General features: G+C 40.2%; 2 protein-coding genes across 7 annotated transcripts in view; both read left to right on the forward strand.

Annotated features, from left to right (window-relative positions):
• Positions 1–12,781, forward strand: part of LOC106970644 (uncharacterized protein C4orf36) — a 23,560-nt gene extending 10,779 nt beyond the window's left edge. For all 5 annotated transcript variants that reach the window (XM_053217158.1, XM_053217156.1, XM_053217157.1 and 2 more), the window contains exons 5-8: positions 10,973–11,181; positions 11,727–11,809; positions 12,245–12,375; positions 12,606–12,781. The gene's annotated coding sequence lies outside the window, so the exon portion shown is untranslated. The remainder of the gene's footprint in view (positions 1–10,972; positions 11,182–11,726; positions 11,810–12,244; positions 12,376–12,605) is intronic.
• A 9-nt stretch (positions 12,782–12,790) lies between these two features.
• The window catches only part of SLC10A6 (solute carrier family 10 member 6), a 31,960-nt gene continuing 19,379 nt past the window's right edge, over positions 12,791–25,371 (forward strand). For both annotated transcript variants that reach the window (XM_015067287.3, XM_015067292.3), the window contains exon 1: positions 12,791–13,412. In XM_015067287.3, coding sequence (XP_014922773.1) covers positions 13,036–13,412 — 377 coding nt within the window. In that variant the 5' untranslated portion in view covers positions 12,791–13,035. The remainder of the gene's footprint in view (positions 13,413–25,371) is intronic.

Here is a 25,371-nt window from a genome sequence, read left to right on the forward strand (position 1 = left end):
AACATTTCATCACGGGTCAGAGGAGGGAGAGAGAAGGGAAAAGAGAAAACAAAAAAAGCCTATGTGGTGAAAACTTAGATGTAGAAACTCTTTTAGGTACTCTATTTATATCCTGTAGTCCTCACAACAAGGAAGAAAGGGCAATGACAGAACAGACCAGAGCTCTAACATCAGAGGGGTAAGTTTGGGGACAGAACGGGCCCAGGGTCTTGATGAGGCAGAACTTATGCCAACGGTTGACAGGGCAGCAAGCATGCAGGGGGAAAAAGGAACTCTCTCTTTGTTCACTGTCTTTAAGTACTATTTACACCCAATGTAGAACAGATAGATTTAGAATATTAGGTGTAGGGCATGGGCCACCTGGGATCGAATGCCAGTTCTACCACTTAATCACTGTGTCATCTCAGACAAATCGTTGGGGTCTTGTGTCACTTGGGTTCTCTAGGCTCTTTTCATCATGGTCTTAAGAATAGTTATATATTTTTTTCATTCTAGTAAATGGTGATGTTTCCGTTCCATTATGCAGGCCAAAAATCTATGGGCCATCTGTGATTCCTGTGTCCCCCATCTCCTCTTCTCTCTCAGTCCAATCTATCCCAGCAACTGTTGTTGGGTCTACCTTTGGAAAACATCCCAAATATGTCAATTCTTTCTCCACCATTCTCACCCTTGTCCAGGCCTCCACCATTTCTTGTTTGGAATGCAGAGAAAGTCTTGTAACTGACATCCTTTCTTCCATTTTTTGCCTTTCTGTAGTCTACCCTTAGCAGTCATAGTGATCTTTTAAAAATGGCATTCATGCAGGGACCCCTGACTGACTTAGTCTAAACAGCATGCATTCTTGATCTCAGGGTCATGACTTTGAGCCCCACCTTGGGTGTAGAGATTACTTAAAAAAAAAAAAACAAAAAAAATGCATTTATGTCATTGCCAAAAAGATCACCTCACTCCCCTGAGTAACACCCTTTCCCATGGCTTACAAGGCCCTATGTTATTTGACACTTGCTTTCCTTTTGGACTGCATTCCTTCCACTCATCTTTCAGTCCTACTGGGTGCAAACATATTAACCTCCTGTTCTCTGACATATCAAAACTATTTCTGTCTTGGAACATTTGCATTTGCTGTTTATTTTCCCTAAGATTGTCTTCCCTTGGATTGTCACAGAGATATCTCCTATCTCTTTAGGGCTCCACTCAAATGACATCTCCTGAGGGAGGTTCCCTGTGACCTCCCCCCCCCCCCCAATAAATTGGCCTTTCCTTTTACTCAGTCACTTTCTGTGACAGCACCCTGTTTTAATTCCTTTACAGCACTCATATCATTATCTGCAATTATTTATTTGCTCACTTGTTTGTCTGTGATATTTCTCTGTGGTGTCTCTATTGTCTGTAATGGTACCTATCCATAGTAGCCACTCTATCAGTATTTGTTTAATGAATGAGTGTATTACCTTAAAAATTGTTGAAAAGGTGTCACTTTTGAAGAGAGTGGTCAGAGGGTTTGATTTTTGCTGTTTTCTCCATATAATATTATTATAATTATAATAATATATATTATATATAAATAATATATAATAAATATGATTATTAAATAATTAATTTAAATAATCCCTACACTCAACGTGGGGCTTGAACTCACGATCTAAAGATTAAGAGTCGCATGCTCTTCTGACTGAGCCAGCCAGGCACCCCTTCCTATATATGCTTTGACACACATTTTTTTGGGTATATTGGGTATAATTTACTACATCATAAACTGCACGTATTTGAAGTAAGTGTGATGGGTTTTGACACCTGTGGGATGATCATCACAATTGAGATAAAGAACATTTTCATCCCCTCAAGAGTTTTCTTGTGCCCATGTATTCCATCCCTTTTCATTGGTCTTCTCTCAACCTCAGCACTGCTCCACCCTCCATCCCCCGTGTAGTGACTGATCTAGCTGCTTTCTGGCACTATAGGTTAATTTGTGTTTTGTTTGTTTTTTTTAACGTTTATTTATTTTTAAGAGAGAGAGTGCGCGAGAGTGCACACACACCTGAGCAGGGGAAGGGCAGAGAAAGAGGGGAACAGAGGATCTGAAGCAGGCTTTGCACTGACAGCAGAGAGACTAAAGTGGGCCTCGAACTCATGAACCATGAGATCATGACCTGAGCCAAAGTTGGATGCTTGACCAACTGAGCCACCCCGGTGCCCTGATTAATTTGTGTTTTTGAGAGTTTTTTTTTTTTCTCCGTTTTTATTTATTTTTGGGACAGAGAGAGACAGAGCATGAACGGGGGAGGGGCAGAGAGAGAGGGAGACACAGAATCGGAAACAGGCTCCAGGCTCCGAGCCATCAGCCCAGAGCCTGACGCGGGGCTCGAACTCACGGACCGCGAGATCGTGACCTGGCTGAAGTCGGACGCTTAACCGACTGCGCCACCCAGGCGCCCCGAGAGTTTTATATAAACGGAGTCATACAATATATACTTTTTTCTGGTCTGGCTTCTTTTGCTCAGCATAATTATTTGAGATTAATGCATGTTGCTGTGTATGTGTTCCTTTTTATTGCTGAGTAGCATTCTGTTGCACAGATATCCTACATTTTGTTTATCCATAAACTTGTTGATACGTTTCTAGTTCTTTTTTTTTTTTCCTGTTTATTTATTTTTGAGAGACAGACAGAGAGAGAGGGAGAGAGAGAGAGAGAGAGAGACAGAGAGACAGAGCATGAGCAGGGGAGAGGGAGAGAGAGACACAGAATCCGAAGCAGGCTCCAGTCTCTGAGCTGTCAGCACAGAGCCTGACGCGGGGCTTGAACTGACGAACTGTGAGATCATGATCTGAGCTGAGGTCAGACGCTTAACCTACTGAACCACCCAGGTGCCCTGATAAGTTTCTAGTTCTGAGTGCTTACAAATAAAGCTGTTGTGAGCATTGTATGGGCATGTCCTTTCATTTATTTTGAAGTAATAAATCAAGGAGAGGAACAGTTGGTTGCATCGTTGTATGGCAAGTACATGTTTAACTCAGCCCATTTTCAGATCTCTATTTTAGTGTTGAAGGAATTAGGGGGCTAGGTGAAGGATTAGTAACTTCCCCAAGGTGACATAGCTTTAAAAGAGGTGAAACTGAGATGGAATTCTAGATCCATGTGAATTCAAAATCTAAACTTTTCCAGAAGACTATGCTTGGTTCACCTTTGGCCTGGCTGCCTGTGTGGCCTATCAAAAAAGCAAATATTGGAGAATATGGCTCGTATGAGACAAGTAGGTCCTTTACTAAAATTTGGAATGAGGATGAGGTTAGCTCAGAGGATCTCTATGAAGAGTGATTTTTGCCTCTCCCGCCTATTAGGGCATTTGGCGATGTCTGTAAACATTTCTGGCTATCTTAACTGTAGGGTATCACGAAGGCATCTAATGGGTAAAGTCCAGGGATGCTGCTAAATAGCCTGCAATATACAGGACATCCCTCACGACAAAGAGATTTCCAGCCCCAAATGTCAAGAGTGTCAAGGCTGAGAGACCCTGATTTAGCTGACTGGTTTAAGTTACTCAGGACACATTGGTAAAACAGAAGGTTGGGTCCAACTGCATGGCTGAGAATCCTGAGGTGGGGTATTTCCCCAAAAGAAATGCAGACCATGACAGGAGGCGAATGAACACAGGGCAGCAATCAACAGATGTCTCCAGTCCTGTGGCTATTTACACTCACTCACACTCTTTTTTCCATATTATAAAACTCACTAATTTCTCAAAATCATATCCACTTACTGCCATAGCCCCAAGTCCAGGGTTTCAGTTGTCTTTAGTCTGGATCTTGCAACCAAAGGCCAAATAATACACCATTAACCCTAACACAGTCGGTATAGTGTGATAGAGAGAAAACAGGGTAATATATATAATGAAAAGGTTTGGTCCTTTAGTCTTGCAGATGGTTTTGGGCCAAGACATGAGATTCCTCCTTTGGTATTTGGGGAAGATGGCAGAGGGGTTGCTGAAACTATTCAGACTTCACTGAGCCATCAGCCTGCCATTATGGACCTTAAGATGAAATTCAATTACAATTTTCTTTTGCTTCATTGAGGAAAAAAAGGGGAAGGAACAAGACAATAGAGGCATTGACAGGGAAGTTTACAGAGGTTTTCACTGTACCTCAGAACTGATATAACCTATAAGAAGAACCTAGTGATCTTGGTGCACTTTAATTGCACTTATGGGTATAATGTATCAGTCTTAATTGATCCCTAGGGTAGAAAAAGTTGCCAATGTACCAGGAATCTCAGGCTCTATTTTGGAATTTTCTACCTTCCATTCATGTCTCCTTTCAGTTTCAATCCCTCTCCTCTTCAAATCCTCCACCTCCACTCTAAGGACTTGTTTTGCACTTTGCAACCTTCACAGCATTGGAATGTAGGTGTAATCTTTTTCAGGGACATCAATTGCAGGTGTCGGGTTTTTTTTCTTGCATCAAATTAACTCTCTGTCAAAGCAACGCCTTTCAAGTTCCAGAAGCAGACTTCCTCTCTCATTGTTTTAGAGATTGCTCACCATGTGACTATTTACTGAGGAATTTAGCCTCCTGCTTTCACCACATATGTAGGACAGGTAAGGTAAGTATAACTGGAACCTAATATACAGACATTTACTGGGTGCACCACCTCCTTCCCCGGGAGCTCTGTTGTATCAAAACACAAATATTCCCAGGAGAATGAATGTCAGAATTCTAGCATTGCAGTTTAACGATATCGAAATTGCTTTAGGAGCCCCTGGTTGGCTCAGTAGGTTAAGCATCCAGCTTTGGCTCAGGTCATGATCTCGTGGTTTGTGAGTTCGAGCCCCACGTCGGGCTCTGTGCTGACAGCTCGGAGCCTGGAGCCTGCTTCGGATTCTGTGTCTCCCTCTTTCTCTGCACTCCCCTGCTCATACTCTGTCTCTCTCTGTCTCTCAAAAATAAATAAGTGTTAAAAAAAATTGCTTTATGTGAATAGTAGAAAAAGCTGACATAATTTCTTTTGAGATAAAAGGAGGGTTATTTCCTAATAATGATCTTCTTTATCATGAAATCACATGACAAATGTATATATATATATAATATAAATTATAAAATATATTAATATACATCGATTAAAAATTATATAATATATATAAAATTCTTTTTCTTTTCCCTTCATGGCTTTTTTAGTATTTGAAAGAAATTTCTAAGCTGTAATAACAAAAGATTTTGAAAACTAATCAGAAAATTGGAAGCAGGGGGAAAGGAGAATTTATTTTTTGATACTGACATTGTTATTTTTCTGGGTTAGATGCAACAGATGTTATTAATAATAATAACCAACACACTAGCTAATATTTATTGAGCACTTAAAATGTTCCAGGCATAGTAGCTAGAAAATGTCAGATCAAAAAGCTGGAAGTTTGGACCAGATGCTTGCAGTTAATCCCTGGTTTTCCTACGAAATGCTTGAGCTCCACAGCACCCTTTATTTTGATTAATTTTGGCTAGAGTACTAGGTGCATGTCCTCTGGCTTAGCGATGGAGGGTGGAGAAAAAACACTTCTGAGCCTTTCAAGCCGTGGCTTTAGGGTTTAACCTCTGTTGAGAGTATATTAAGAAGGGATAAATGGCCATTTTCATCATTAACTGAAAAATGTCTGACTTTCCCTGGTCCCACCCTTCTTTTCTGGCAGTGGCTGGTTTATGTGGTCAAGGATCTGTTTTGCTTATGCATTCTTTTTTTGGGGGGGGAGACACTATAAAGTAGCTTATAACCCACAGGGAATATTAAGAAATATTCTTTGAATATAGGATCATGCATGTTTGAATTGGGTAGCTCCTTCAAAATGAAAGAGTTATTCAGACATGTAAATTAGGATATTACCCTTTTCATCATGGATATTATTCTTTCATAATGTCAGTTAACACATATTTACTGTGCACCTGTTGCAGCATCTGATAAGGAACATGAGTTAAGGGTTTAGGAAGATGACTAATAGTGACCAGTATGTGCAATATAGTTTGAGTGGGAAAATAATATTTTATACAAGTGGAACTCATGAACTTCTGAACTTTAATTATTTCATCTATTTTTCATGTATAGTATGGACCCTAGATTCAACTCTCATGATCTGCCTTAGCATTTATTAGCTTAGCCCATGCAGGTTGTTTAACCTCTAAGTTTCTTTTCACTCATAGGTAAATGAGGGTAATAATAGTATCTAAATGACAGGGTTGTTGGGAGGATTAAATGAGATATGTGTAGGGGAGGAAAGACTTTTTTTTTTCTCTCCTCATGTTGGACTCCCCAGCTGGGGCCCTGTAAATCAGACTGAAAAGGCAGATTAACAAGAGAAAAACAAGTTTATTAACATGTGAATTGCAAATACACATGGGAGCACTCAGAAATGAGTATCTCAAAGAGGTATTAGAACTTGGGATTTTATAGCATCTTAAAAGAATAATAGAGAAGTGACAAGACAAAGAAAAAGGATTTTGAGCCTGTAGGGATGGCAAATTGTGGGAAGACAAATACTGGGTAACTAATAGTAGATAAGGGCTAGCTAGTTCTAGCAGGGTTTGTGATGTAGATTCTTCTGATGCGGATTTCTCTGGGCTGATGAGGGTCTAGAGTTGTCTCTGGTGTTAACTTCTGTCCTTCCTGGTGGAGAGGGGAAGGGGATACATTTACAAATTTCTGTCCTGTTTTTAGGCATATAGAGGGATGGCAGGGAGCTGTTCTGGTATCTGCTTCTTCTCAGTTGCCTTCTGCTTAAAATAATCCTTATCCAAAGTGGCATATTTTGGAGTGGCACATTCGACTACCCTTTATATATAAGGGATCTATCACAGGACCCGGTACATAGGGAAGACTCAATAAATGGTAGTTGTTTCTACTGTTATTATCATAGAAAATCAGTATCAGTAATTTGTGGTAATGGCTGACAAATCCCATTAATTTTATTTATTACAACTTGTAGATTTTCTTCTCATAATTCTAGGGTTTCAGTCTATGAAAATTTATGGTTATAATCTTAATAACATTTGATCTGATGAGCTGAGGCCAGAAAAGGGTGTTGGGAAAAGGACCACAAATACTATTATAAATAGCATACCACCTGTGCAGGTAAACAGGCCTTTCCAGTTGGTTCCAGGTGCTTCATTTTCCCTTCTGGTTATTTTATTCTGAAGGTGGAGCAGGTGCTGTTTCAGGCTAAACACTTTGTCAGTCCATTTGTCTGTGTCCTGACTTGGCCCATTAATCCTTCTCACGCCCTTACATTCCATTTTATGCAGGTATCTCTTACCTGGAAGCTTTGGTATTTGTAAGCCTCCCTTATAAAAACCTAAGAACAAAGACAATGATTGAATCATCTCAATAGTCTGGCTCCTCGTGGAGTCATCAGACTGTTATCAACTTTTAGGAGCTGCTTGAAATAACCACAACTTCCTCCATCTCTGTTCCTTTTTCTTCAGCTCCTTTTTTCTTGGTTATAAAACAATAACGCACAGCCATTTCAAATATATTACATGATACAAAAAATATAAAGAAGAAAAAAGTCATCCATAATCCTACATACAGAAGCAATCACTGAAAATTTTGGAGTCAAATTTGGTCTCTTTATGTGTTTATTATTTTAACATGGCTGGGAGCATTATATCTATACCTATTTTTATTTTATTTTGTTTTTTTGCCTAACCTTCTAACATAAATATTTCTCATTGTCAAAATGTTTACACTTTAAGTAATTGCATAATATATCATTGTATAATAATTTACTTAAATTAGTCTCACTTTGGGAATTTAAATCTCCAGTTTTCTGCTTTTATAAATAATAATGGTATTATAAATAAGAATGTGTTTATAAATAACAATTCTATTATAAATAGAAACATCTGCCGCCAAGTAATTAATAAATTTTTTGCCAGTATTGCAGCCTATTTTTTTATCTTTTAAGATAAGCACTTTATTTATTATTTTATTATTTTTTTAATGTTTATTTATTTATTTTGAGAGAGAGAGAGTGTGTGAGCAGGGGACGGGCAAAGACAGAGGGAGAGAGACAATCCCAAGCAGGTTCCATGCTGCCAGCAAGGCTGGATCCCACGTACTGTGAGATCATGACCTGTAGCTGAAACCAAGAGTTAGATGCCCAATCAACTGAGCCACCCAGGTCTCCTTATTTTTTATTAATTAATTATTTAATCAATTAATTTATTTATTGAGAGTGTGGGGGAAGGGCAGAGAGAGAGGGAGAAAAAGAATACCAAGCAGGCTCCATGCAGTCAGTGCAGAACCCCATGTGGGGCTCGAACTCATTAACCATGAAATCATGACCTGAGCTGAAATCAAGAGTAGGATCCTCAACTGACTAAGCCACCCAGGCACCCCTATTTATTTTTTATTTTATAGAGAGTGCATGAGGAGGAGAGAGGGGCAGAGAGAGAGAGAGAGAGACCAAGAGAGAGAGAGAATCCCAAGCAGGCTCCATGCTCAGCATAGGACCTGACACATTGCTTGATCCATGACCCCAGGGATCATGACCTGAGCTGAAATCAAGAGTCAGATGCTCAATGACTGAGCCACCCAGGCACACCACCGCTTATTTATTAAGACAGCTTTTTAGACTTACAGAGACAAAGGCTATTTAGTACATAATGCGAGACTTTTTCCTGAAAGATTATATAAATTTTCAATCCTACTTGCAGTATATGAGAATATACTTTCACTCAACTCTTATCAACAAGGACATTCACCTTAAAATTGTTTTCTTAGTGATAGGCAACACATAGTATCTTATTTTAATGTACTTAAAAAAGTTATTTGTGTTATTGATATCTATGGTTGTTGACTATTGGTTTGTGAATTTTCTGTTCAAATACCCACCTGTTTTTTTTTCTGCAGTGTGGTAGCATTTTTATTTTTGAGGTTTGGTTTCTAAAAAAATATATAGAATTAGGTTTTTTACCTTGTGTCATATAACAGTGTATTTTTTTTTGCTGCCAATTTCTTTTTAATTTTGGATTAAATAATTAATTTGGATTAAGTTAGTAATAAATAATTTAGATCAAAACCATAATTTCCTTTTGTTTTGGATATATCACATGAGTTTACCTAAACTCTTGGAACCTATAGGATTTTTCCCCCCTTAAAAAAAAATAAAAGCTCTAGGGGCACCTGGGTGTCTCAGTCGTTTAAGCATCTGACTTTGGCTCAGGTTATGATCTCACAGCTTGTGAGTTGGAGCCCTGCATGGGGCTCTGTGTTGACAGCTCAGAGCCTGGAGCCTGCTTCAGATTTTGTGTCTCCCTCTCTCTCTGCCCTTCCCCCATTCACATTCTGTCTGTCTCTCTCTCTCTCTCAAGAATAAACATTTAAAAGAAAAAGCTCTATTGCCCGACACGGGGCTTGAACTCACAACCCCAAGATCAAGAGTCACATGCTCTGCCAACTGAGCCAACTAGGTACCCTGGAACCTGTAGGATTTTTTATGTCCTTCAAGCATCTAGAAGTTTCTCCTTGTACTAATTTTCAGAGTTCGGTAAACAGTTCCTCAGCCACATTTAATTACCTTTCTTTTTGGCACTTTCCCTTTAGCCTTTACATTCCCAGACAGAAAAGGCTGAGCTTTTCAGTTGGTTTTCCTGAAGAATATCTTTCACCTCTAACTCTATTTGCAGAGAACAGAAATGCATGAAATATTTCCTGTGATTTGTACAACTGGATCTCAAAATTAAGATGCATATATTTTGCACATAGTCAGATGCATTTTAAGTTTGTGAGCATATGAAACAAATTTAGAGATTAGGGATTAGTTGGTTTGTTTCTCCATCTTTATGCCAAATTGTGGTGTTTTATCCCTGAACTATGTTTAACTGATTGTCAGTCTTTTCAGAATGATCATGCTATCAACTACTTTCATTGCTTCCCATCAATGTGTTCCAGGGAAATGAGGACAAGCTAAGGATTAGACTAGGATTTAAATTCTACTGTTACAATTTACTTGTCTAATAACCTTTGACAAATTATATGACCCTAGTAGGCCTTTGTTTTCTTATCTGTGAAGTGGAAATGATAGTAGTTACCTCTTAATTTTTTTTTTAATGTTTATTTATTCTTGAGACAGAGACAGAGCATGAACAGGGGAGGGGCAGAGAGAGAGGGAGACACAGAATCTGAAACAGGCTCCAAGTTCTGAGCTGTCAGCACAGAACCTGATGCGGGGCTCCAACCCATGATCTGTGAGATCATGACCTGAGCCGAAACTGGACGCTTAACCGACTGAGCCACCCAGGCGCCCCCCTTTTTTTTTAATTTTTATTTTTTTAATATAGTAGTTACCTCTTAGAACAGATGTAAAGATTGAATGGGATTTCATGAACTACCTCACTAGCTTAGGGTATAAATTTGGTCATGCCTTTTAAAAATTTCTAGTCACGGGGTGCCTGGGTGGCTCAGTCGGTTAAGCGTCGGACTTCGGCTCAGGTCACGATATGATGGTCCGTGAGTTCGAGCCCCGCGTCGGGCTCTGGGCTGATGACCCAGAGCCTGGAGCCTGCTTCCGATTCTGTCTCCCTCTCTCTGCCCCTCCCCCGTTCATGCTCTCTCTCTGTCTCAAAAATAAATAAACGTTAAAAAAAATTAAAAAAAAAACATTTAAAAATAAAAATTTCTAGTCACTTGAATCCCTACATGCCAATAAATTTAGAATCCCCTATTTAAAAATCTCCTTTTAGATATTGACAAGAACTCCAGGTGCTTACTCTTTCAAAGGAGTCTCCTTCTCCTTTGGGAGACAAATTGGGAAAAGCCTGGCATTCATTGATAGGCCCTGGTTTTAGCTACTGCTGTTTTGTTGGGACCTTTTGAATGCACTGGTTCCACCCAATTCATGGCTCTTACCCATTGCCACCATGCCCCTTTTAGTCCAGATCCTTGCATACAGCATGGTGGTGCTGAACTTGGCCTCTCAAGGTTACTTCTTTTCAGGTTATATCTACATACTCAAACATTGTGTCCTGTATCATCCTGTGACAGCTGTACCAGGGTGACTTGATCCAGAGGAAATCGTTACCAGTCCAGACACCCCTTGCTTTCATGGTGGGCAGTTGGACTTTAGTATCTTTTCCTAAGAGTGGACCTCAGTTGGAACCATCCTAATTCATTTGAGAGATTCTGATAACACTGCATTTCAAAAAGTAAGTGTCCAAGGTCACCTTCCAATTTAGAAGTTTCCTAACATCCACTATGAAAACATAGCCCCCTTCTCCCCAGCTCTCAGGGCTAAGTACCAACCAAATCACAAAAGTTCCTATCACATTGTCCTTGATGTTGAGTGGCTTATTAAACTCAAATTTGTATAATTAAGAAGGGCCATTTGATTGATTCCAGGAAAAAAGAAGATGTACTGAAAGCCCTTTTGACATTACCCAGACAGAAATAATGTGATACCTTCTCTCACTAAAGTAAAAAAGAAAAAAAAAAAAGTTCTGCTTTACCAGGCGCACACATATGTGTAAAGGACCTAGCATGGCCTGTTACATAGTAGGTGCTCAGAAATGTTTGTTGTCTCCCTCCTCCATTCTTCTTCAGCTTGACCGCATCTCTGCTTTCCAGAGACCTAACCCAATTCCTAAGTGTCCATTTCTCTGCCTAGCTCTGCATCAGTCAGCACAGGTGGTTCTGGGTTGTCTTCTGGCAGGCTTACCAAGCTTGGTGTAAATGTAGGCTTCTTCTTGGGCAGGAATCAAGAGTTGGTGGCAGCAGGCCCTCGTGCTGACTTCGGATGGCCTCCAGCAAGGTTTTAACTTCAGAGCTGCTTTTAAAGTATCTTTGCCTGAGCCAGTTTATACTTTCTTCGAAGTGTTAGATTTTATTTTTACATTTGTATTTAACTTGTATTTTTATGTAGTAAACAGGCTCAGAGCATTTTGTCATGGAAAATACTTTGCTAGTCCAAAAATAAACAATGCATAGCTAATACACCTCTTAAGACAGGTAGAGGTGTTTTATAAAGTGTGCCTTGTTGCCAACCTTTGCCACATAAATAAACTTTCTGCTTTCTGTGAGAAAAGGTGTGGCATCTGCTCTTTTGTAGGTTTAGTTTCATGGAACCATATTTTCCTGTCTGGTTTTGCCAATGAAATGTGCATCTGTGTGGTTAAGAAACACAGAAGGGCCCCTGGGCCATTGCGGTCAGAAACTGGCCTCAGACTTTGTCTCCAGCCTTCATGACAAACTCTTAACTACATTCTTTTGCAGAATTCCCAGACCTCACCACGAGGGCCAGGGGTGTGGCATCTGAAAGCCGACTCTGTTCTCCAAAGGAAAGTGACAGCTTCCTTGAATTATTTTGGGTACAGAATTTTTCCACATTTGATGAAACAAATCAGGTGCTTAGTACCGTATTATTCTTACAGGTGTTTAATTATTGGCTTTAGAGACAAATTCTAGTAGAAATAGGAAGAAGAGAAACTGAAACTAATTCTGAAGCACTCCTGAAAATATCCTTAGTCCCTCTCGACATTTCCATAACTGATCTTTCGCTTTAATATTTTCGATAGAGTTTTTTTGCTAGTGCTATGGGGAGTGGCTTTTGGCTTAGTGCCTTTGTTTTTTCCAGTTAGATTTCCCCTCTGCAAAACATTGCATCCTGGTTCTTTGAAATCCCATTGAATTTGGAGAAATTATGTCTTGGCATTCAACCTATTTTCCTGGAACATAGTGTGATGCTGACGACACAGCCCAGTCACTCCACTTGACAATAAATTTGCTTGTCTCATTTCGCTTGAATATTCAGTGGTGAGTAAGAACAGAAGTGGAAAGCCTTACTTACCAGTTTATTATATGTTTCATGCCCATGATAATTACTTTTATAATGCCACTCATGAATACATTGATCAGATTAGGATGAATCACCTGGCTGGCCAATAGCTATTGGAATGACTCTCCATGCATGACTTGGTTGTGTTATTACAAAACGTGGAAGAATAGACCTGCCTAGCTGTTGCGGCAGATGTTCATTTGTCATGCTGTCTTAAGGAGATGAAGAGATGAGAGCAAACTGTTCCAGCAGCTCAGCCTGCCCTGCTAACAGTTCGGAGGAGGAGTTGCCCGTGGGACTGGAGGTACATGGGAACCTGGAACTTGTTTTCACAGTGGTGACGGCTGTGATGATGGGCCTGCTCATGTTCTCCTTGGGATGCTCTGTGGAGTTCCGGAAGCTATGGTTGCACATCAGGAGACCCTGGGGCATTGCTGTAGGATTGCTCTGCCAGTTTGGCCTCATGCCTCTTACGGCCTATCTCCTGGCCATCAGCTTCTCTCTGAAGCCAGCCCAAGCCGTTGCTGTTCTCGTCATGGGGTGCTGCCCAGGGGGAACCATCTCAAACATTTTCACCTTCTGGGTCGATGGAGATATGGATCTCAGGTAAGTTACACTAGGGAAACCCAGAAGTCTTCCTCCTGATAGCACTGAAACGTTCATGTTCAAAACCCTGCCAATCTTTAGGTAGAGATTATGGAGTTCAGTCCTACAAGGAGTTTCCTTTCTGAGCTTAAAATGTACTTTGCTGTGATTGTCTTCTGATTCACTGGCAACTGTTTCTCTGAGTAGTGGGATTGGTTCACATGTCATAGGAGAAGCAGGTCTCTGCCTCACTCTGTGGCCCTTCCTAGGCATGAACTCATTCTCACCCACACTGGTAGCTTCCACAGTCCTGGCTCACGGTCTCCCAAGACGTAGGCCGAGAATCCCAGGAAGCTAATGATGGGTTTGTTTGGTAGCTGGAGTGGTGGTGGTAGTAGTGGTGGCAGAACCAGAATGAGACCCTCCATGCTCTCATAAGGGTATATGATAGACATATCTAGTTTTAAGTGCAGGGGGATGGCCTAATGAGATGACTTGGAGAGCAACATACAGAGTTTTAGGACTAAGAATGTTATCTTTTTTTTTTTTTAATGTTTATTTATTTTGAGAGAGAGAGAGAGAGAGTGCTAGTGTGCATGCCTGAGTGGGGGAGGGGCATAGAGAGAGGGAGAGAGCGAGAATCCCAAGCAGGGTTCACACTCAGCACAGAGCCTTACATGAGGCTTGAACCCACTGCTGTGAGATCATGACCTGAGCTGAAATCAAGAGTTGGATGCTTAACTGACTGAGCCACCCAGGTGTCCCTAAAAATGTTCTTTCTTGTTGCTTTGCAGACTAAACATTCATCACTAGAATCTAATTCCTTTCATGTAAGTCAGGGACCTTATTTCCAATTATGGTGTAAATAAATGCCCTTGGGAGACATTAGGCTTTATCATTGATTTACACTTTAATGAGAATGAATTAATCACATATCTTTGGGAGTACATGTTTTGGTGCTGAAAAAGAGCATTTGAAGAAAGAGTAGAGAAGTCACAATCAGAAAGATAAAAACAAAAACAAACAAACAAACAAACAAAAAAACCCCCAGTGGTGTTTCTAGATTCTTTGCTTCCTTATTAACAAACTGTTTCACCTCCTGCCCAGGGGAAGAATGACTTATAAATGTAAATCTTTGTTCAATGTGTGTGCCATTTAGTTGAGATTTATTATGCGATGCACGGAATGAATCAGAGGTGCTGATGGTGCTGGGAGTTCACTTTAGTGAATCAGCTGCAGCTCTGGGTTTCTAGTTCCCTGCATGTGTTGAATGCTTAGCACATGAACATATTTCACCTGTAAATGTTAAGGGGCTCATGCCACGCAGAGGAATTAATCTTCATGTGGTAATGTTTTTAGTTACCTACTTACCAGGGACTTGAAAAGAATCACAAATTCAAAACAATGCATTAATTTGGATTGTGGTTTCAAATTCAATAAACTTGATCATTAATGTAATAATTGGAAGATGATAAATATTCTTTCCACAGAGTCTACCTATCAGCGATAAATGCAGGACCTATCTGCTTTTGGAAAGAGAAAGGAAATGTTACTTATTGAATTTGTTGAGGGGCATGAGGTAGATGCTTTCATGTACTCTCTCTCCTTTCTTGGTTCCCATAATAACCTTGTAAGTGACCTTTTATTTTTCTGAATGTTACAGCTGAGAAAATTGTGACTCAGCTTGGCTAAGGAGGTTGCCAAGTGCTGCAGCTGAGCATAGAAGAAGGCAGATTTGAAGTCACATCTGTTTCTCATCAGTCTGCCATTTAGGCACATTCTTCCATGAATTTATTAACACAACTCGGTCTTCTGTTCTGAGTAGGAGCATAAATCTTAAACCAGTGTTCTCAAACACTTCTGCTCTGGGAAAGAGAACATTTATTAACTTCATCTTTTCTTAGCCAACATTATAATAAAAGCACCAGTGAGTAGGAAGTCTATAAAAGATAAAACTCATTTTGCTTCCCTTTGCCAACTCTATACCTAATTAGCTTTTCATTTAGTCAAATTATTTAACCTATAAGCCTCATCTCCCCATTTCTAAAATGGGGTTAAAATGACCTATTCCCCACATGACTATATTTTAAGGAGGAAATATACATGCAGGATGCCAGGTACATGCAGTAATTATTAACTATCCCCCCCACCCCTGCCTTTTAAATTGATTCTGAGTCTCACAAACAAAACAAAAAATAAGCAAAATACAACCTGTAAGAAATGAAATTTTAGAATGGTGACTAAATATTACATTTTCAAAAGCTTATAGATATGAGAATAAAATCTTAACTCTCAATAAAAATTGCAAGTCGGAGAAAATTCAGTATTATTGAGTGAAACGATATCGAAGTTCGCTACATTTCTTCCCACTTGATTACCAACAAAAATAACTTCTAGGCCAAAAAAATAAAAATAAAGGAGACAGTGCTTGATTGGAATTCTGTTTTCATGCTGGATAAAATTCATGAAGAATTATAACAATAACTTTATTTCACAAATGAGGAAATTGCGGTTTAGCTCTCTGCAGATCTCACATATTTCTCATGCCTTAATTCCGTGCTTCATTCAATCTACCTGTAGTTCTCATGTGTTTGTTCACCCCAAGCAGGGCATTTCAGAATCAACACGTATGAGCCAGTTTCTGCATTCTGTGTATCTGAAGATAATACCGATCACTGTCCCAGGCATCTGGGCTCAGCATCTAAGCAGTCCCCTGTGGCTCTTTTCAGTCTTCACCTCATTCACTCAATCCGATGTCTAGACCTGTCGCCCATCCTCTTGCTTGTTACTCACAGCCAGTGCTTCCTATTTATCTCCAAGGCCATTTCCTCAGGGCAGGCCCTCATACTTTCTTTCTTGGCCAATGGAAGTATCTTCACAGTATTCTCTCTACCATGGTTTTGTAGTAAGTGGATGAGGCTGGCTCTGGGGTCAGACTATATTTAAATCCTGACTTGGGACCTCTTTCCTGTAGCTGGAAATCCTAACACTTCCCTATGGTATTGTAAAGGGAAAATGAACATGTTAGGCATTTAAAGGCTTCTCAGCACCTAGTAACTTAGGTAGCAACTAAGCCAGGTCTACCCTACTTCTTTGGGTTTATTTCCCAATAAGCACAATGGTCTATAGTCGAAATGGACTATTCACTATTCTCTGAATATAGCCCGCACTTTCCCACCTTTGCTTTGCCCATGTTGTTCCCACAGCCTGAAAAGCCAATTCTGTCCCTTCTAGTCATAACATTATCCTTCATTATAATTGTTCTAGAAAGCTACTGGCTGGTATGTATGGGGAATCTTAAAAATTATCCTATTCCTTGACTGAGCTCAGCAAACCTTGGCTGGGTTCTTCTACATGTCTGGGGACTAGATAAATGTAGATTGGTCTTGGATGGCCTCATCTGGGACAGCTGGGCTCTCTTCCACATGGTCTCTCATCTCCTGCAGGCTAGCTTAGACCCAATCATATGTCAGAGGCAGGGTTCTGAAAAAGAGGAAGCATATAGGGTCTCTTGATGTCTGGGCTGGAAACCAGTTCATCATTACTTTCCACCACATTCCATTGGCCATTTCCAGATTCAAGGAATGGAGAAGTAGATTCTGCCTCTTGAAGGATGAGCTGCAAAGTCACACTGCAGAGGGCATGGCTAAGAATGGGGTGAAGAATTGGGGACATATTTGCAACCTACTGTCCTAAAGATGGACAGGATTCTTGCCTTTGAGGGTAGGACATGAAAACTAAGATCTAGCATTACAGAGTAGTAGTAAAGTCCACTCTGGAGCCAGGAAGTAGAACTGTCACTTGCTAACTGTCATCTTGGCGGATTATGTAAGTTCTTTATGCTTCAGTTTCCTCACTTCTACAATAGGGGGAAGCATAATCTACCTCATGGATTGTTGTGAAGGTTGAATGAATTAATATATATAAAGTACTTAGAATCTCACCAGGCACAAAATACTGCATGAGTTATTGTATGAGGCAGATAAAAGAGCACTGTGTCAGGGTCCGTGTTTTAGTCTGTGCCCAAGGAGCTGTGTGACTTTGAGCAATTTACCTCTCCGGACCTCAGTTTCCTCTTTTGTAAAGTCAATGGGTTAGACTCTCTGAGGTCCTTTTTAAAGAGTATACAGTACATAAAAATCTACCATTTTCACCATTTTTAAGTGTGCAGTTCAGTGGCCTTAGTACACTGTTGTACAGTCACTAACACCCATCCCCGTATCGTTTTCATCTTCCCAAATTGAAACTCTGTACCCACTAAACAATAACTCTCCTTTCCCTTCGGACCTGTCAACCACCATTCTGTCTCTGTGAATTTGACTAAGTATCTCGTATAAGTGAAATCATAAAACTTTTGTCCTTTTGTATCTGGGCTACTTCACTTAGTATAATGTCTTCAGAGTGCATCCATGTTGTATCACGTGTCAGAATTTTCTCTCTTTTTTAAGGTTGTATATCATATGCATATAGCGCATGTAGTCATCCGTTCATCTGTTGATGGACACGTCCGTCATTTCCATCTTTTGGCTGTTGTGAATAATGCTGCTATGTGTGCAATGCGTGCAAATCTGTCAGAGTCCCTGCATTCAATTCTTTTGGGTATAAACCAGAAGTGGATCTGAGGTCTTTTTAAGTATTTTGTACAACAGGAAAAGATAAGCAAGTTATAAGGTCTCTGTGTCCCCCTCCCTCCACCCCAGTTTTTAATGTTTCTCCTTAAACTATTTGACAGAGATGGCTCCCCAATCTGTCCCCATAGCATCAAGTATGCAATTCTTATCATCTGTAGGAGGGCATTTTAATAGCTCATCTCCTAATCCGCCTCACTCACTAGGTCTATAATCTCCTTGAGGGCTTCTTCAGCTTTGCATACTCAGTGCCAGCCTGATGGTGGTAGGCGCTCCACCAACATTGAGTGAATGACTGAAGGAAAGTTTCTAATTGCCTGTGTGTGTTATAAAAACCCCGCTGGAAATGCAATCAGTTTATTGGTGCAACTTGGGACAGCTCCCACAGTCTTTAGTTTGACAACTTTTGATATACAAGGTCCATACTTACCTGAGGATGTAGTTGTGTCGTGAACTGCAGAGAAAGGATTCTGACCGAGGGTGGTGGTGGAGCCTGAGGGCTTCACTGGCCAGTTTTGACCTTTGACCTTTAAAGTAGCTCTTGGTCCTTTAGCAGACATCTGGCAAATAGAACTTCAGATTCTTCAGGTCAGTCTGACATGGCCCGGTGGAGAGCCAGAGATCATCTTAAGAGACAGAACTTAGATTGAATCCATGTGACTTCATGCAAGTTTTGGTAACTCTCTGTACCTTAGTTTCCTTGCCTATGAAATGGAAACACTATGGGGTGCCTGGGTGGTTCAGTTGGTTAAGCATCTGACTTCAGCTCAGGTCATGATCTCCTAGGTCGTAGGGGCGAGCCCCACATCAGGCTCTGTGCTGACAGCTTGGAACCTGGAGCCTGCCTCAGATTCTGTGTCTCTTTCTCTCTCTGCCCTTCCCCTGCTCGTGCTCTGTCTATATCCGTCTGTCTCTCTCAAAAATGAGTAAAACATTTAAAAAAATTAAAAAAAGAAACACTACCTACATATATGGTTATTGTATAGATGAAAAGATAAAATATATCTAAAAGCATGGGGTATAACACTTAGCAGGTAGTGTTGAATAAATGCTAGTTATTTTTTTTTAAATTTTTTTAATGTTTATTTATTTGTGTGTGAGAGAGAGAGAGACGGTGTGAGCGGGGAAGGGGCAGAGAGTGAGAGACACAGAATCGGAAGCAGGCTCCAGGCTCTGAGCTGTTAGCACAGAGCTAGACACAGGGCTCAAACTCACAAACTGCGAGATCATGACCTGAGCTGAAGTCGGATGCTTTACCAACTGAGCCACCCAGGCGCCCCAATAAATGCTAGTTATTGTTATTGAGAAGCAGCAGATAGGAGTAACATTTATATCTGGGAATGGAAAACCTGGCCTTTAACTCTTCCGGGACTGGCTCTGTTCACCTGATATGATAGCATACCCCATGTCTGTCTGCTTAGCCAGATGGTTTTTACTTTTTTTTCTAGTGGAGAAGCAAGTGTGTACTGTCATAGTTTTGAGTGTCAGAGTTCCTAATTTTATTAGTTTGATACTAAAAGAGCATTTGAATAATTTAAACCCAATGGCAAAATGGTACACTTACACACATTGCATTTTAATATAATGTGTATATAGATAATCTACTTATTTTAAGAGAGGTGCAGGATTTACCTGTTTGTCCAGACTTGCTGAAGCAGTCTCATGATTTTCTGTAATAGTTTGGGGATGGTGATGCCATTCTTCTCAGTGCAAGTGGAATCTTGTTTTATTGAGGTCAGCCTTGGCCAACAATTTTCCTATATGTGAACAGCCAAGAGACCCAGTTAGCTACATCCTCCATTTATGCCACACTGGAATTTCATGGCAATAAAACCAAAGGTGTGACTTTGTACTGCACTCACACACATTCACTGTTTACAGTTCTGTGGGTGTTTCTAACAGCTGGCAGAGCACCATCTGCCAAACACCACAGGCTTGGACAGTCGTGTAAAGGATGGAAGCAGAAACCTATGTAATCGAGGATATAGAATCAGTCTGCTAGAAATCTCACATTTGCTTCCCACAGTCATGAATCTTACCTTTCTGCTGTTCGTGCCAAAGCAACTCAGTGGAAACATGCTGTGCAATTTCTCCAGAAGTTCAAGATCAGAGTGACGTAATATGGAATTTCTCCCAGGACTTAGTATGAAGAGTCAAGGAATGTAGCATTATTGTAGGCTAAGAGTTTGGAAACGCTTCCCAAATACCTTCTTCGTGGACAGGGGTTTGAGAACTGTGGCAAACTGCTTTTCTTCCTTTACCTGTTCCTCTAGTTAGGAAGAAGTCTTTGCTCAAAGTAAACATTCTTTTTTTTTTTTTTAAGTTTTTGAGAGAGAGAGAGAAGGGGGGGAGGGAGGGAGGAAACCAGTCGGGGAGAGGCAGAGAGAGAGGGGGACAGAGGATCTGAAGCAAGCTCTGTGCTGACAGCAGAGAGCCTGATGTGGGGCTCTAACTCACGACCCATGAGATCATGAGCTGAACCAAAATCAAGAGTCTGACTCTTAACCGACTGAGCCACCCAGGTGCCCCAAAGTAAACATTCTTAATAGGATAGATTACTTAAATTAATTTATTTTTTTGAAGATTTTAAAAATATTTATTTTAGAGAGAGAGAGAGAGAGAAAACATGAGCAGGGGAGGGGCAGAGTGGACAGAGGATCTGGAGTGGGCTCTGTGCTGACTGCAGAGGGTCTGATGGGGGCTCGAACTCACACACCGTGAGATCATAACCTGAGCCGAAGTCAGAAGCTTAACCGACTGAGCCACCCAGGTGCCCCAGGATAAAATAATTTTAAACTTCATAAAGAGTAACATATGTACAAGAACTGCTATGACAAGTTTGAAAAAAACTTATGTGGAAGTATTTGCTCTACCACATGTGAAAACTCACTATGAAAACACCGTGTTTAAAAGTCTAGTATTTGATTAGAGTACATTTTGAGTACATTTCGACATGTAACACATAATGAAGTTGGGACTTCAATTTAGTGGAAAATTATTTAGTGAATTAGATTAACATACTTGCCCCTCTATATAGAAGACAATAGATTAGCCTCTGATCTTCTACCATATAAAATATAAATTTTAGATGAGCTAAAAATATAAATACAAAATATCAACCTATAAAGAAGTAAAAAGTGGGCACGACATTAGAATACCCTCAGGAGAGGAGATCTTTAACAAGACAAGAAACTCAGAAGCCATTAAAAAAGGGACACACGTGGGGGCATCTGGGTGGCTCAGTCAGTTGACTGTCCGACTTCGGCTCAGGTCATGATCTCACAGTCCGTGAGTTCCAGCCCAGAGCCTGGAGCCTGCTTCGGATTCTGTGTCTCCCTCTCTCTCTGCCCCTCCCCCGCTCATGCTGTTTCTCTCTCTCTCTCTTTCTGTCAAAAATAAAAATAAAACATTAAAAAAAATGGACACATGAGAATATCTCAGTGTTCATTATTTATTATGACAAAATCCATCAGTGTAGTCAAAACCATGCAATAAGCTCGCTGAAGCTATTTGATTACGCATGATCATACATACTCTAATTTTAAAGGAGCTCCTACAAGTAAAGAAGAAAAAGTCAGACAAGCAAGGCTGCTTGGGAAAGGACATCCAAAAGGTCAGGGACTATGACAGAAAGCACAAGCACATAGACAGTATAACAAGATATCGGTGAGATGCATTTTTCAATGTTCTCATGAGAATTAAAAGGGATTGATCATATTCAGTGTGGGAAAGATTGTGAAATGTAACAATCTTTTTGTGAAATAATATGGCAGTATCTGTTAAAGGTAAAAAACAAACCTTTGATAAAGCAATTCCACTTTGAGGAATCTACAGAAATAAAAGAATTATTTCAAGGGAAATACATACAAGAATGTTTATCATCACTTTGTTTATAATGGAAAAACACTCAAAGCAATTTATTCATCATTAATGAAGTGATTGAAGAAATTATGACATATTTAGATCATGGTGTACTCTTCATTCTTTAAGCGAATGAGTTTAAGCTTCATGTATTGTCCTGAAGGGTTACCTATGATTAAGTGGATTAAAAAAAGCAACAAAGCTACAGAGTAAGGTGTATTGTGTGATTGCTTCAAAGAGAAACAAAGAAAAAGCCTCTATTCATTGAATAAGCAGCAATAAAATAGGACTGCATAAAAGAAAATCTTAGAAGACTAAAAAGAAAATAGAAGATTAAAAGAAATAAGAGGAGAAGGGAAACATATAATCACTTGTGAGTTACCTAAGTCTGGATTTCTGAAAAGGACTCCAATCAACTAAATATTTGCTCCTCAAAATGTTTTTCACATTTGAACTTGGGAAAGCATGGTTTTAGTTATTTTTTAATAGAAAATTTCTGTTCCTGGATTACGGTTGGGATGTTTACCATTGCAATTCAGTGTAAAGGGATCATTTCACTAAGATTTGCAACGTTCACTTGCAGATATGTGACATATGAGGAAGAGCAGAGAGAACATTGTCCTAGCACCAGTGTTTTGATACATTGGTTCATTCTTTGATTTATACATTTATTTGGTATTTAATGAGCTCCTCCAAGATGCTATAGCATGAGACTGCCAGATCCTATGGGTGTGGAGGTCAATATAGTCCTTGTCCTTAAGCAACTCGGAGTTGATAAGTGTACCACACATTGATAGGTAAACAAGCACTTATGTAAGGTACAGTATGTGAGGTAATGCAAATAAAAATGTCTACAGGGCAATGGGAGCTATTCCTCAAGGATGAATGTTCTAAGTACAGAGAGGCACACAGCAGCACTGAGGAAGGAAAAGCCCAAGGCCAGCCAGGGTTGGGCAGAAGATGCTTTAGATACCCCCATGCCGGTGTATGCATTATACTAGATTTACAACAAAGCCTCTCAACATAAAATATGACACAAAAAAGTCCTGAATCACCAGATTGATAGCAGTCTCCCACTGCTATCACTATGGGAGATATAGAGTCTCCCACAAAGATGGAGGGGACATTTGTTTATTTTTTTACTGTGGGAAATGGCAAATATATATAAAAGTGGAAAGAATAGTGAACCCTCTGGTATACTTCACCCAGCTTTAGCAATTATTAACTTATGATCCATCTCATTTCATTTCTATCCCCACTTACCCAATGGATTTTTTTGAGGCCAGCTCCACGTATTATTTTGACTGCGAATATTTTAGTATTTGTCTTTGACAGATCGCAAAATATGGCCACAGATTCCTTCCATTCTTGTATGCACCTTCCTTTGTAATGTGATAAGGTTCATCCTCCCATCCAGACGGGGGCACCTATTCCCCATCCCTTGAATCTGGGCTGGTCTGGTGACTTATTTTGACAAATACAATGACACAGAAGTGATGCCCTATTGCTTCCAAACTGAAGCTTCAAGGGGCTTTACAGTTTCCACTTCTACTCTCCTGGAACACTATTGCCAGAGATTGTCAGGTAGAAAAGGTATATTGAATACATATATAATAACCTTGGGCACGTGTCTTTTCATAGTTTTGATAGTACATTCTAGGGATAGATTCCCATAACCTATAGCATTGTTGGGCTAAAGGGTAAACCCCTGTGTAATTTATCTATATCGTCAAAGTATCTCATTTTGCAAGTTCATCAGCAACGAGTGAGAGTGCAGAGGAGTATTTTTAATATCCTTGAAACAGAGCAGTTGGTGCTTTGCCAAGAGTATAAACACTCTGGTAGAAAATGTCAAAATAATCATAGATGGTTTGTAGGCAAGGTAATTAGATGGAAACATTGGTGATTTGTATTATGAGGAAGAACGATGGTGACTTGAAGGCCTGATGAAGTGCTGGAGGACCCTTGTTATCCCTGCAGAAGACCTTAGCCCTGCAGAGGGTCTCCTTCTCCTTGGTGGGCCGGGAGGTGGTTCACCTCCCTGTCTCTTGGCCATTTGGGCCACGGACACAGATTGGACATATACCCTGCACAAAGCAGTCTGCTGTGAGAACTCAAACAATGAATATTAAGAAGTTTCCAGACTCTGGGCCGGGATTTGAGGTGGATAAACTCTTGTTTTCCCGCGGGTTGTGTTATGCGATGCTCCATTTGCCTCACCTCATTGAATAGAGCAGCGTTAACAGTGTCTAGAAGCAGTTTGTGCATGTTTAGACAGATTGTGTAATTTTCCCCATCAGTTAGAAAATATTTTGTTGGCCTGAAGGATCTCTCATTTCCATTTACCCATTCCCTTTTGATTTATTCTTTCACTGGTTCTGTCATCCAGAGAGGGACAAAAGGCAGCTTGAGTTTGGGAGCTGGGGGTGGAGGTGAGCAGAGGAAAGGATGGTTCTGGGGTAGAGGCACAAAACAGTGGGGAAGGTTGGATGGTCCTAAGTGGACTTCTTGGGTTTTCATCCTTTTTGATCTACTTTTGGCTTTTAGCCTACATTTGAAGTCTCTCCTTTCTCAGCTTTCATCAAATGTAATCTCCTAGCTCTCCACTCGCTTCTCTGTCTTTCTTTACATGCACGGTGGCCCCTCTCTGGCCCCAGTCCAAAGCAGGAGAGCTCTTTCCACGGCTCTGCTCCCCATGCCCCTGGTCCCGTTATGCATGCTTTACCCCTTGCACTGAAGCTATGCATTTTAATGTGTGACTAAGTCCTGTTCTCCAATTAAGAAATGTAGAGACTTGGAAAACAAGTCTTTATTAGTCAGAAAAAATAGAAACAACATATTATAAATTGATGAAGTGATAACATTTGATAGGATGCAATAAAAGTACAGTAGTCAAGATACAGAGTCTTTAAAGGTTCTAAACTGATGGATTTTTACTCTAGATATTATGTATTTGCAAATCTTCCAGACCCACAGCACTAACTTTGTTATCTTTTTCACTTGGAGATAATCTCAATAATGACAGAGATAAACAAACCCAGTTGTCTATCAGAAATCATCCCAGCTTTGTTCAACAAAGACCAAAACTCTGTTCTGATCATTCACCTTTGTTTTCCTGGTGAAGTTGTGTGGCTTGGCTATTGTCAGGCTGTTTGGATTTGGTTCATTCAGCTCTTGCACCTACATTTCACTTCCCAAGATGGCTGGATTTGTGTGTCTAGTGATGGACAGCAGCTGCAATCCTGAGTTTTCCTTTGCCTACCTGGGATATTTCTGGTGGATGTTCTGTTGTCATCCCTAACTTAACATGTCCTCTCAGATGCTAAGTGACCACTTATTCTGTCAATCACACCACCATTTTGAAGTCTAGAAATCTTACTTTATCACTCTACTTCAATTCCTATCTATAATCATGGGGTTATACAATATTAGAATTCAAAGAGAATTTTTTGAGAGAGAGAGAGAGAGAGAAGAGAGTGAGCAGAGGAAAG

Source organism: Acinonyx jubatus, chromosome B1 (genome assembly GCF_027475565.1).
Source record: "Acinonyx jubatus isolate Ajub_Pintada_27869175 chromosome B1, VMU_Ajub_asm_v1.0, whole genome shotgun sequence".
In the NCBI taxonomy this organism is placed as follows: domain Eukaryota; kingdom Metazoa; phylum Chordata; class Mammalia; order Carnivora; family Felidae; genus Acinonyx; species Acinonyx jubatus.